Source organism: Lutjanus erythropterus, chromosome 12, assembly GCF_056507025.1.
Source record: "Lutjanus erythropterus isolate fLutEry1 chromosome 12, fLutEry1.hap2, whole genome shotgun sequence".
Taxonomy (NCBI): Eukaryota; Metazoa; Chordata; class Actinopteri; order Lutjaniformes; family Lutjanidae; genus Lutjanus; species Lutjanus erythropterus.
In genome coordinates, this window is record NC_139328.1 from 39,480,385 (window position 1) to 39,494,548 (window position 14,164).

Sequence of the window (14,164 nt, forward strand, 5' to 3'; positions counted from 1 at the left end):
ATGATTTTTTACAGTGTATGCTGTCATTATTATTGTGCACTATGTGTTGACGTGATATATACACTGATTTTTTTATTCTAAAAATCACAGAAGTTTTTTCAAATGAAAACAGATAAAGTGATCAGATTGGAAAAGTCATTATGAAGATACTCCTGTACCTGTGGAAGAAGACACCACATGGGTAAACGCTCCTTAATCAATGTGCTACATCATGTCAGTTACATGCTGAAAGAGAGATCTCTAAATCTAATAGGTGTATGTCATCAGATGATTAACCTCAGCATTAATGTAGCTGTCAAATATCTCATCCAATCACTGCTCCCACAGCTGTGTCTCAGTTTGATTGGGGGGAGTAAAGGGTGACATGTATAAGAACCAAGACCAATGTGGTGTGGAGTGACAGGTAGTGTGTCTAAAGTAATGTCTACATTTCATATCAACAGGGTCAAGAGGTGTACATCGGTCTACATCATTAATGGAGCTGTCAGAGATTCACTGCTCTCGATTGGCTGCAGCTCAGTTTGTCAGGGGCTTTTAGGATGATTCGATTCACTGTGTAGTGTTTATGTGTCTGTATGTGTGCAGATCTACCTGTGTGTGTATGCTCGGCAGTTGGCTTGACACCTACTAATGAATGATGTAATTAACTACTGCAGGAACAAATTGTACAAGAAATGACATAGAAAATCTGAATTACATATCCTTCAGCAGAAAAGCAGAAGCTGACAGATGGTGGTTGTGACAGAAATGGACTGTTGCTGCTGCTTCTGCTTCTGCTGTTCATGTTTATGGTGAAGTGAAAATGATCATGTTGGTAACAAAAACAATGGTGAGGGTCATGAATGCAGACCTACCCCTGTCTTACACTATTTTACCTATTTGCTCTTGATCAATTTCTGGATTATTACATTATTCATTGTGCCGGAAGCCATATTATTTTACAGCAGAATGTTATCACAACACAGGGGGATTTTACACCAGCCAGTCACAACACAGGTGTTTTTTTTTTTTACAATAACCAGTCAAAGCACAGGAGGGTTGTACAACAGCCAATCACAAGACAAGGGGATTTTACAAGAACCAGTCACAGCACAGGGGAGTTTTGCAAGAGCCAATCACAGCACAGCAGGATTTTACAACAGCCAATCAAAGCACATGGGTGTTTTACAACAGTCAATCACAACACAGGGGGATTTTACAATAGCCAGCCACAAAACAGGGGAGATTTACAACAGCCAATCAAAGTACAGTTGGTTTTAGAACAGCAAATCACAAAACAGGGTGTGTTTTAACAACAACCAATAGCAACACAGGTGGATTTTACACTAGCCAATCACTGCACAGGTGTTTTTTACAACAGCTAATCATAACACTGGTGTTTTACAACAACAAATTACAGCACAGGAGAGTTTTACAATAGCCAGTCACAACACAGAAGTTTTTTTTCACGAGCCAATCACAGCATAGGCTGTTTTTACAACAGCCAATCACAAAACAGGTGAGTTTTACAACAGCCAATCACAACACAGGTGTTTTTTTTTTTGTTTTTTTTTTACAACAGCTCATCACAGCATTTGTTTTTTTTTTTTTTACAACAGCCAATCACAACACTGGTATTTTTACAACAATAAATTACAGCACAGGAGTGTTTTACAATAGTAAATTACAACACAGAGGGGTTTTACAACAGCCAATCACAGCACAGGGGAGTTTAAAATAGCCAATCACAAAACAGGAAAGTTTTACAACAACCAATCACAACACAGGGGAATTTTATAATAGGGTGACTGCAAACCAGTCACCAGATCGTTGATGAGGGTCTGAATTTTCACGTTTTGGAATATTCAGGGAGTTCTATGTCACTTCTTGTCTCCACTAGGTGGCACTGCAGATCACCCACAAATTGTACGTCATGTTCCAATATAGAAAGTGTAGACCACACAGTGAAAATTTCATGCAAATCAATTGATGATTGTCACAGGAGGCTTACTTCTTCTTGCCAGTAGGTGGCGCTATGACTATCACGGAATATTGCCATGAAGATGTGTTCAGGCCAGTATCATCATCAAACGTGAAGTTTGCTGCAGATTGGACAATTTGCACTAAAGGTACAGCAGTTTTGTGCTTCAGTCATCAAAACTTGATGCCCCAGAGAAAGAAAAAAAAAACCTTCAGTTTCAGTAGAGTCCTCACACAAAGGTCGGTGCTCCGGCCCTAATAAAGAAAGGAGGATGAATGAAGCGTGGCCAGCACCAATCTTAAGTTAGTGCCCTTGGCGACCATCTATGTGGTCTGTGCCTTTAGCCTGCGCTGGTTCTAGCTGCTTTAATATTTTTTAGGCCATTCAATGTTCCAATACAATGTCCAGTTTATATTTTGAATTGTTATATTTGTGGATTATGTTTAATTAATTTACGTTTGTGAATATAATATATATATATATATATATATATATATATATATATATATATATATATATATATATATATATATATGTGTGTGTGTGTGTGTGTGTGTGTATGTATGTATATATATAATTTTCCATCTGAAATAAAGAGATTAAAATCACATTTTCACTATCTATTTCATTTTTGTCAATAAAAAATATATACTGTTTTTTTTTTTGTTTGTTTGTTTGTTTGTTTTTTACCCTAAATGAACAATTGATCCAGTCAACGTTTTATGTCCTCAACTCACTGTCTGGTTGAGATAATCTAGGTTACACATTGAGATAAAAACATCAACTTTGATATTACAGGGGGATTACATGTCCATTAGAAAAAATATTTATTAATCTCCGTCCCTTTAAATAACATATATTGATAGTTTTGATCAAATCCTATTTATACAGAGGCACATGAGGCGATATAATGCATTAGAGAGTTGGGAAAGACAAAATAAACGACTACAAAACTAATAACATATGACAGACTCCCCCCTCAGTGTTTCATAATGATGTAGTCCAAGGCGCGCTCAGCGATTTGGCGCTCGAGTGTCCCGGTCGGTATACTGTATGTTCCAACCAGCTGCCCTAACACACTCACACATATACACACACACTCACACTTTCGGACTGCTGTTTAAATCTGTAACTCTTTGACATTAATGGACAATCATGTCTGAAGAAGAAAACAAGGTTTCCGATGAACTTTTCAAAGATGTCAAATTCTACGTGGTAGGGGACATTGACCAAAAGGTGAGGCTTTGGACGTTAGCTTCTTGTAGCTAAGTTGGTAGCATGCTAACTGGCTAGCACCATTGAATCTAACTGAGGTGCTGCAGGAGAAGCTAAGCAGCTGCTAGCTAACTGAGTGACATGCTACATGATAAACACTGAGCTTGGTCTTGGTTAAGGTTTTCTTGGCGTCTGTGTTCTGTCTTGTGAAGTTATGAGAGATAGTTTTAATGACACTGTACTTCATTGTGAGTGTTCTGTGCAGAAGCTACCTAGCACTGCACTTTTAGTGCAGCTCCTTAGCATTAGCTGTGAGTTTCGTAGTTGCACAGATAGTTAGCTGCTAGCTGCTAGCCTCTGGTTTATCTGTCTGTGGGGCTTTCTAAGCTGCTAATAAAACTGGCGTTTGTTTGCTTAGTTTTTCTGAAGCACGGCCGCCCCACAGCCTCGGTGCTGTCACTGCGCTGTTCTGACCTGGAACGGCAGTGAAACGCCGAGGTGAACAGGGTTAAACATGGTGTTATTTTGCATCAACCTGTGACTATCAACATTTTGCCCAATTGTGCGCCGTTACTGCGCATGTGTACTTACTATCCACTCACTAGTACTGTAGACCTGTGGCACAGAGCTGGACTTCCTGCCAAATAGTGCCCTCAGTCGCACCTCTGTTTGAGCGTGTTGATATACTGCATATGCGTCGTATGAACTGATATATCCTATCAAGTAATGTGATTATAGCAAGAAATAAAATGCTACATCGTTGTGATATGAAGTGATGCACGACTGCCAGTTTAACGTTATTGCTCAAGTGAAACAAGAACATGAGAACACAGTATAGAAGTTGTTGGAGCTTTGTCACCAAAAATGTAAACTTTAGTGAGCCCAGTCCACTGTGTGTATGTTGACATCTTATTTGATGATTTCTCGTGAATTCACTGAATAGTCTCTAATGTGTTGAACATGTTTGCTTTATTGACATTTAGTCATAACCAGATGTACTAAAGGTACACACATTATGTACTTAAACAGTACAGATGTCTGGAAACTCTATTTAAGTAGAATAATAAGTAATTGTGCATCATTACTTTTTTATTACCCACCCCTGGACACTACGAATTAAATGATCACAGCACAAAGTTTACTGTGAGCTTTTCAAACACAGTTCCCACAATAATTAAAACCTGAAACAGTGAAAAAGATTACCATTTCATCCCTGGTTTGCTTAATGGTTATTTATCACAGCGGCAAGTTGTAATGTGTGTGACTGGAAGACCTTCTGGCAATTCCACATATTTGATTGAAAAGTGAAATGCATATTTGCCAGATAATTTTGTATTGAATTCTGACATGTTTGAGCCAGGTTACACTTTTTTGCTATAGATGACCATGCTCTGTCAATAAAGATGTCTCAGTGAAAGGATGGGAGCTGCTATGAGCACACCCTAACTTCAGTGATACTTGTGTGTCAAATCTGGCCCCCAGTACGCTCCCAGGTGGCCCTCTGACCTTTACCTAACTTAAAATAAAAATAATTGACAGTGTTTTTTCCAGGAAGGAGGGACAGATGTGTTATTTTTTACAAGATGGGATAAGTGGGGCTGTTAGTAACAGAAGGCACTGTTCTTTTGTATGTTTGATGGTTTTTCAGGCTGTGCAAAGTCCGGTATGATCAGGCGGTGAGCTGTGCAGGGGAAGGAAAAGGAGCAAAGATTACACAGAAATTAGGATAATTCTGTTCCCATAAATGTTTATTTCACAATTAAATATGCTGTTCATATTTGGTGGGAGTACTTTATATTTACAGATCATTCCAACATTTCACTGATTGCATGATGAAGAGGTTTAGTTTAGTTAGTGTTGTATAAACTCAGTAACAACTCAGTTAAAGTAACAACAGCATTTACAGCTAAAATGCAGTTGCCTTTAATAAATGCAGTAAAATGTCTTATTATCTGGTTTACTCTTGCACCAAGTTAATTGACTTAATGAGGTAAGTTAATAAGTCAGTTAATTGGAAGGGCAGATGAGTTGTGGGCCTTTTAATGGTTTTGCATTTTATCTGATAAATAATGTTTGTATTAATGTTTATTTATTAACTGCCTCCTGGCTTCCTGTCATTGTGCAAAAATGGCCCCTGGGCATAGCAGGCTGGGTATCCCTGCCCTAACTCATCACCACAAAAACATCAACAAGCAACTTTGCTGGGCCAATTGCCAGACTGAAGTTGAAATTACATTTGTAGAGAGCAGAAACAGACCTTCATAATGTCTTATGGCATCTGCCGCCACCTCAGATTTTCGGGGAACATCCCTGCTTTCTCTTACTGTGATCTAATTTTAGGGCTAGCTATAATTATTATGCTCTTTCCAAAACTTGTCCAATGACTTACATTGTAATTGTATATGATTGTTGTCATTGCTATCTCTGAGAAGTAATTAAAGAATTTTGTTAATTTGATATTTTGCAATCTTTGGCCAGTGTTAACTAATGTTGTTGTCATTGTTTAAGCTAGTCTGGACTGTAGTGTGGACTGTACTGAAGTAGAATTAGACTGAAACCTCTGCTGAAATCCCAGGTGGTGCAGCTTCTGAAAGCAGGGAAAGGGAAGGAGGTGTCCTACAATGCTCTGGCTACTCACATCATTGCAGAGGATGGGGACAACCCTGAGGTGGGCGAATCAAGAGAGGTTTTTGACCTCCCTGTCGTCAAGGTAAGGGTTGTGCCAGAATATGTTATATGCATAAAGACTGGAAACTGGCCTAACTAATAAGCCAGTTTCCCAAAATGTCAAACTATTCCTTTTATGTGTAAAAACAGAAGATGTGTTATTTTGGTTAATCACATCACACCACTATTACAAACCATAATAGTGTTTAATACCACTCCAAACTAATGCAAATGAGAGAAAGAAGCAAATATCAAACATTAACTTAATGTTCTCTTAATGTTTTCCAGCCATCCTGGGTAATCCTGTCAGTCAGATGTGGAGACCTGTTGCCGTATCCTTCTATCATCAAGTCCAAAATACCTCAAACTGGTGTAACTTAAAGGCATTTCGAAAAAGAAAGCCAATTATATTGGTAGAATGTAACATGAATTATATTATTATATTGTTGCAAAGGATTATACAACCCCAATTCCAAAACAGTTGGGGTTCTGTGTAAAACTAATATCGGATGCAGTCAAATCGAGTGTGAACATATATTTACAAAAAAAAAATAGTTTGTCAGTTTCAACATTAAGTATCTTGTCTTTGTACTGTATTCAACTGAATACAGGCTGAAAAGCATTTGATGATCATTGCATTCTGTTTTTATTTACTTTTTACACAGGGTCCAAATGTTTTGGAATCAAGATTATAGAATAATTTGAATTCATCTCAATGCCACAATTGCTGTGTTTTTCTATGACCATGAACACTGCAGAGTTACTGGATTCTCTCCAGAATCTGGACAGATATTCTTTGGTGTGACAGCTTGTCTACCCAGGGTAAGTGTCCATGTGTGTCTGCAAGTTATCCATTTTATTACTTTGAAGGTTTCTGCACGTACATATCATGGAATTTTGCACGATAACCAGATACGAGAGGTCAGTCAAGTCATGCTTCAGTGAAGACATGGATTGACAAAGTACCTTCAACGTTGTTTTACTCATTTTGTGTCAGGCCCTCTGCCTACATTTGGCAGTGACTTTGTCACTTTGTCTCAGTTTCTACTTTTGAAAGACATGACTAGTCCAGCATCTTAAGCTCACTGTTGTTTATGCATTTAGTGCGTGCGTGTGTGTGTTTGTGTACGCAGCTCCCAGACGATCTCAATGCTTTGTGGGCTTACATAACCTTTTATGGAGGGGAATGTCAGCTTAACCTCAACAAGAAGATTACCCACTTAGTGGTGAAGGAACCAAAGGGGGTAAGTACATGCTCTGTGTGTAACATAGGTGCAAGCAATCATAGTTCTATTTTTTGCTACTTTATACCCCTACCCACTACATCTTAGTAGCAAATATTATACTTTTTACTGCGCTATGTTCATCTGTTAACAGTAGGTAGTAGTTACTTTGGTTCAGATTAACAATACAAAATATAATCCAAAAAATAATTCTGATATTATATCAATAAGGCTTTTCCCAGAGGCAAATTCACAGTATACAGTACTGTGCAAAAGTTTTAGGCAGGTGTGAAGAAATGCTGTAAAGAAAGAATGCTTTCAAAAATATAAAATATAATTGTTTATTTTTATCAGTTTACCAAATACAAAGTGAGCCAACAGAAAACAAATCTGAATCAAATCAATATTTGGTGAAACCACCCTTTGCCTTCAAAACAGCATCAATTCTTCTAGGTACACTTGTACACAGTTTTTGAAGGAACTTGGCAGGTAGGCCGTTCCAAACATCTTGGAGAACTAAACACAGATCTTCTGTGGATGTAGGCTGCCTCAAATCCATCTATGTCTTCATGTAATCCCAGACAGACTCGATGATGTTGAGATCAGGGCTCTGTGGGGGTCATACCATCACTTCCAGGACTCCTTGTTCTTCTTTACGCTGAAGATGGTTCCTAATGACATAAGCTCTATGTTTGGGGTCATTGTCCTGCTGCAGAATAAATTTGGGGCCAATCAGATGCCTCTCTGATGTTATTGCATAATGGATAAGTATCTGCCTGTATGTCTCAGCATCGAGGACACCATTAATCTTGACCAAATCCCCAACTCCATATGCAGAAATGCAGCCCCAAACTTGGAAGGAACCTCCACCATGTTTCACTGTTGCCTGCAGACACTCATTATTGCACCGCTCTCCAGCCCTTCAGTGAACAAACTGCCTTCTGCTACAGACAAATATTTCAGATTTTGACCTATCAGTCAGTTTTCTACACCCCAGTTCCTCTGTTTTTGTGCATAGTTGAGTCACTTGGCCTCGTTTCCACGTAGGACGTTTCCAGATAGATGGGTATACCTGGGTCCCACTGGTTTCTGCTAGTTCTTAGCTGATGGCACTACTGGACATCTTCCAATTTTGAAGGGAAGTAAGCATAATGTATCTTTCATCTGCTGCACCAAGTTTCCTTGGCCGACCTCTGTGTCTGCGGTCCTCAACGTTGCCCGTTTCATTGTGCTTGTTCAAAAGAGCTTGAACAGCACATCTTGAAACCCCAGTCTGCTTTGAAATCTTTGCCTGGGAGAGACCTTGCTGATGTAGTATAACTACCTTGTGTTTTGTGACTGTGCTCAGTCTTGTCATGGTGTTTGACATGAAACTCTTCCACACAAACACATCCTAACACTCACCTTGGTAGTGAGTTTTGCTGTTCCTCACCCAGTTTTAAGCCTCCTACACAGCTGTTTCTGTTTCAGTTAATGACTGTGTTTCAACCTACATATGAAATTGATGATTATTAGCACCTGCTTGGTATAAGTGGTTAATTATACACCTGACTATGATCCTACAAAATCCCTGACTGTGTGCAAGTATACCTAGAAGAACTGATGCTGTTTTGAAGGCAAAGGGTGGTCACACCAAATATTGATTTGATTCAGATTTTTCGTCTGTTCACTCACTTTGCAATTTGTAAATCAATAAAAATAAACAATTCTATTTTATATTTTTGAAAGCATTCTTACTTTTCAGGATTTCTTCACACCTCAAACATTTGCACAGTACTGTGTGTTGTTCTGAAATAGGCCATGTTGCATAACGAGTACTTTTACCTTTACATTTGGTACTTAAAGTATGATGCCAATACATTTGTACTTTTACTTTGGTCACATTTTCAATGCATGATGTTACTTGTAACAGAGTATTCTCATTACACACTGGTGTTACTTCTTGTCAACATGCATTCAAAATACCTGGAGATTTAAACAACATTTAACATTTAAAAAAAATCAGAGCATGATATGTGTTCTCTCACTTCTAAAATATATTTGTTTGTCAAAACAAGATGTTGTTTTATCCTTGTATTCAAGTCTCAAAACACTCTAAAAGGCTTCATTTGCAGATCACTGTCACTAAAATGTATTTTCCAGACTGCCATACTTGAATTAGTTGTGTATCATTTTTTAGTAGTTTAGAGTTTGCAGGTCTGGTTTCACTATGAATGTTGCTACTGAGAATTTTCTGTCATGGGAATTTGCCATGTTTATATTTATGGGCATTTTTCCTTGTAGGCCAAGTTTGAGTGTGCCCTGAAACACCCTGGCATCAAGATTGTCACCCCAGACTGGATAACAGATTCTGTTAAAGGTAATGTCTGATTATACATTCATTCATTCATTTATACATTCATTTTACTCCTTAGTTTGCATAGTTTGTCTGGTTGTTTGCATTGAAAAAGCTGTAGTCACAGAATATTTGTCACCTTGGCTGAAGAAATGACTTGAACACTTATTCGATTAAAATTAATTAAATTTAATTTAATTTAAAATTAATCTGTTGGTTAAATTAACTTATCATTGTAGCTCTACTCTGTAGTGCTGAAAAGAATTAATCAACTTATAAATTCATCAATTGACAGAAAAAATATCATTAGGCTAACAGTTTCAATAACCATTAAATTTTTTGAAACTTAATTTAGTTAAAGTATCATTTTATGACATCTGTATGGTGTAGGTGTTAGATATTAATGCTGATACATTCATTGTGACTATGTTGCCATGTGCTTTTGTTCACACTCATTGCTCTGGGTCCTGGCATGTGACCTTTATGGTTAATGGGATGAATAAAGTTTGTTCAATCCAGGTTTAACTTAGGGTGCTTTTGCAAGTGTAGGTTGGTTCATTTGGTCCAGACTAAAAGAAAACATATGTTGTGTTTTAGTTCTGGTCCGACTTGTGTTCACACTGACCTTTTATAAACAAATGTGAAGTTTGTTTGTTCTAACCCTAACCCTAACACATTCTGCACCTTCAGAATCCACAAGGGGAAAACAAATTCCAGTGACTGACAAAATTAATGCAGCACTAATGTTTTTGATGTATATATTTGTGCCCTTATTTTAACAGAGCTTCTTCAGAAAAATCTGATAATAAGTATTATTTAGCAAATTGGCCATATGTTAGGAATAATGATGAACAGTTAGAGACAGGAGGAAAATGATGTGCCTTGTACAGTAATGATTTGGGGCTTAATGGGCTGACAAAGTACACAGTAAGATAAAAAGTAAAAGTAAAATATATTTTAAAAAAAGTAAGGTAAAAGTAAGATATAAGAACAGCAGTCAGGTGAAATATCTGGTGACTGCATACATGTTACCATGGTTACTAAATGATTTGCATAAACATACATGGCTTAGATGTATTTCATGATCAGCAGATGGATTTATTAGTAGTTTACTTTTGAAATGACGCTAAAATTCTATATCTTCCATCATAACATCCTGTGGTTGTTTCATTTGCTTCCACATCAGCCCAAATGAACCACAGTAACCTGGCGGTAAATGGACCATGGTTCATTTTAACAGAGTCAAACAGGTTAGGTGTGAAAGCACACTTGATCATCAGTTGATCAGTTCAGCAGGCACTGGTCTTAAGCACAACTTAAATCTTAAAAGAAGAGGTGATTGTTCTTATAATTTTAATAAATATGTATCTCATCAGTTGTTAATAGAGATGCACCGATTGCAATTTTCTTAGCCGATTCCGATTTCCGGTTTTTATAAGGGTCTGACCTGCCGATTCCGATTTTGACCGATTCCGATTTTCAGTCTTTCTAAGAACTGGAATTGACAGCATTCACAAACATTTTTGCAACTTTTCTTGTAAAAATTAAATTAGATGTTCATAATATGACACTGACTATTAAATATTCATTAAACGCTATTTACATTTTCTCCAAAGTCCTCCAGGTTACAGCCAGGCCTTATTGTAGTTTTACATTAAGATTATGAATCAGCTGAATGTGATGACTCGTGAAAACCCGTGAGATCATGGATTTCGCGGGACGCGATTTCACGTGATCTCCTGTGGAAGCAGATGTAAACAAACCGGAGACGGACGCGATGCAACAATTTGCTGCCGTAAAACTTTGCCGTGAGAAAAACAGAAGCAGAAGTTAAATGAGTCTGGATGAGAAAATGTTTGAGGAGACACATCAACACAGGTTGTTTATTCTTCAGCCAGAACAGGAGGTGAGATTTTAACTGTCCCTCTGTGAACAGCAGTCTGCTGCTGGCTAACATTAGCCTGAAGAGCTACATAGTTTACGGCTGTTCTGCAACATTGTCAGCTGCTCTGTCTCATTGTAGACTGTCTGTCTTCTCTTTATCCTGTTCTTGAAATCTGTCACTGACACCAGCTTCAAGCAGACATGTATCAGAGTGTGTAGCTGTTATCAGCGCTGCGTTGACGTCACGGTCAGTTTGTCTGCTGCGCGCATGACGTGACCATCGTGCAGAACACGTGTGTGACAATGACTGGCACAGAATTGGATATGTGACGCTGACCGGCCGGTTCCGGTCTCTGGCCAGTCGATCGGTGCATCTCTAGTTTTTAACATCATATTCTATTTGGCTGGTGTGTGTATATAAGCAAATAGAAATTATCTGTTAAAGAAGAAAACATTTAGCCTGCAGCTGACACATGGACTCAGCCAGGTGAGAGATTAATGTATAGGTAGACCTATAGCCAAAAATCTTTGAGATTGGGCTAACAAGTGATGGTAAATTGAAAATATATAAACAGTACACATATATTTCCAACAAAAATGGTGTAACTAATCATCATTGACATCAGATATAAATTGGTCTATTGATACACAACAATTATGGTTCATTTCCTCCACCTTTTCCAGACAAAGGCAGGAAGGATGAGGCACTCTATCACCCCAGACTCACATATGTGGAGCCTGAGGAAGAAGAGGACAGTGAAGCAGAGTCGTATGAACAGCACTCTCATTCAGATGGAAGCTACAGCCCCCGCCGATCCCGGCTGTCCAGTGGTGGCTCGTCTGGTGAAGAGTCCAGTCCCCGCAGACGACCAGGACCCAAAAAACTGAACTCTGTCTCCCCGACCTCCCCCCGCAAACCTGAGCGCCGTAGCGAACGCATGTTTGACGACTCTGATGATGACTCCTCCACAGAGAAGGAGGGCACCAACCTCAACTGGACACCGGCTGAAGTCACCACTCCAACCCCTACGATTCCAACCGGCACAGCCAGACGCCGGGGCGGGCCACCTGGCAGCAAAGATGCAGTGTCATCTACAGGTTCTGGGCTGATCAACCTGTGTGCCACTGTGCCTCCTGTGCCTAGTAGTGGTGGAGCCATGCCTGCAGAGGCTCGCTCTGCTGCCGCTGCCATCAGTCACAGCACACAGCAAGGTCAGTGTGTCAGCAAAGTTCAGGAAAGTCCTCAACAAGGCTGCACAGTTCACCCTACATAGTTATTCATCACCATCAGACCTACAATAAAAAGCCTTTTACACTGTGCCAGAAACCATCTGACAGCTTTTAAAGCTGGTCTGGATAAAGTCTTGGTCTTGGTTTTGAGGTACATCAGATTGTGTGATGAATGTCGGTTGAGTTGTAGGGCTACAATTGAAATATTATCCATCTGAACCACTCTCATGATTTGAAATACAGCAGAGAACAAACTTTTTCTTTACAGTTTGTAAAATCAGCTTAAAGCGATAGTTCACCCAAAAATGAAATTTAACTCAATATCTACTCACCCCTGTGCTGATGTGAGGATGGGTGAAGATCTCCAGTTCACAAAACACTACTGCAGCTTCAGTGGAAAACAGCGTTGCAGCCAAATCCAGTGCGACTGAAGTGAATGTTGACCAGTTTTAAAATGTAAAAAAAAGAACACAAAAAAACACAAAATGTCTCCATACTGCATGTGTGGTGTAATCCAAGTCGTAAGCTGCAACCTTAAAATATGACCCAAAAAGACACCATTTACACCATGTTATTAGCCTAAATGTCAACTGTAGCCTCTTAGACCTGATCCGCGTGCACACGCCTGAAACAGGTACAGAGGGTCTCTCCCAAGCAGCGCGGCTGCAGCAAAGACATGATGTTCCTCTTCTGTTCCTCTTATGGACACTTGGATTACACCACATAAGCAGTATTCACTTCAGTTGCACCGGTTTTGGCTGCAACGCTGTTTTCCGCTGAAGCTCCGGTAGTGTTTTGTGAAGTGGGAGATCTTCACCCATCCCCACATCAGCACAGAGGTGAGTAGATATTGAGTGAAATTTAATTTTTGGATGAACTATCGCTTTAATTCAAAAATGGTGCCAGCGATATCATGTCAGCCAGTGTATTCTGCCTCATTTCATGTTGTATGAGTTGTGTGGGCTGTAGCAGTTGTCTGACTGACAGTTGCCTAATGTTTGATGCAGACTGTTTCTGTTTCTGTTCTCACAATTGACTTGTGTTTGGGCCAGCCCAAAATCCAACAGAATGTTGGAGCCTTGAGGAGGAAATATTCTGATATTGTGCTGTTTCTAAAAGTGGATCAGTGCTATTAGTCGACGATAATTTGTTATGTTATTGCTATTATATGTTAAAAAGTGTAATATGGTCATTTTATGTCCTTCAACACTGATGGAGTGTCTTAATAAACATACACTGCTGATCACAGTATTTAGCAAAAATAGTAAATCTAATATTTCACTTAAATACAGAAGATGTTTGTTGATGTTGAGATTCTTTAGAAAGATAATAGATCTTTCAAAAATGTAGTTACATCACATCAAACAAACTAGTATTTGTTTCTAAACCTAGTGATTAAATTTTTACCTCTTTCTGATTTTTAGGTGTATCAGTTCCAGAGGGCATCCCTGGGTGGAGTGCGTCTGCTAGAACTCTCCGTAACATCACCAACAACTCTGACATGCAGCCAGCCAATCGACCTGCCAACGTAGCACATGTAAGAAATGCCAATGGTCCTCATTATACATTAATAACAGCCTAATCCAGCTCAGTTTTCCCTATTTGATGTCACTGAACAGACTTCTAATATTCCTGAAAATGGACTAGTGA

The 14,164-nt window shown here is 38.9% G+C and overlaps 1 protein-coding gene across 1 annotated transcript in view; it reads left to right on the forward strand.

The window, feature by feature from the left end:
- The first annotated feature begins 2,999 nt into the window (after positions 1-2,999).
- paxip1 (PAX interacting (with transcription-activation domain) protein 1) overlaps positions 3,000-14,164 on the forward strand; it is a 30,774-nt gene continuing 19,609 nt past the window's right edge. The window contains exons 1-8 of the mRNA XM_084732703.1: positions 3,000-3,196; positions 5,751-5,885; positions 6,131-6,174; positions 6,601-6,664; positions 6,976-7,086; positions 9,349-9,424; positions 11,969-12,496; positions 13,939-14,051. Of these exons, the coding sequence (XP_084588829.1) occupies positions 3,116-3,196; positions 5,751-5,885; positions 6,131-6,174; positions 6,601-6,664; positions 6,976-7,086; positions 9,349-9,424; positions 11,969-12,496; positions 13,939-14,051 (1,152 nt within the window). The 5' untranslated portion in view covers positions 3,000-3,115. The remainder of the gene's footprint in view (positions 3,197-5,750; positions 5,886-6,130; positions 6,175-6,600; positions 6,665-6,975; positions 7,087-9,348; positions 9,425-11,968; positions 12,497-13,938; positions 14,052-14,164) is intronic.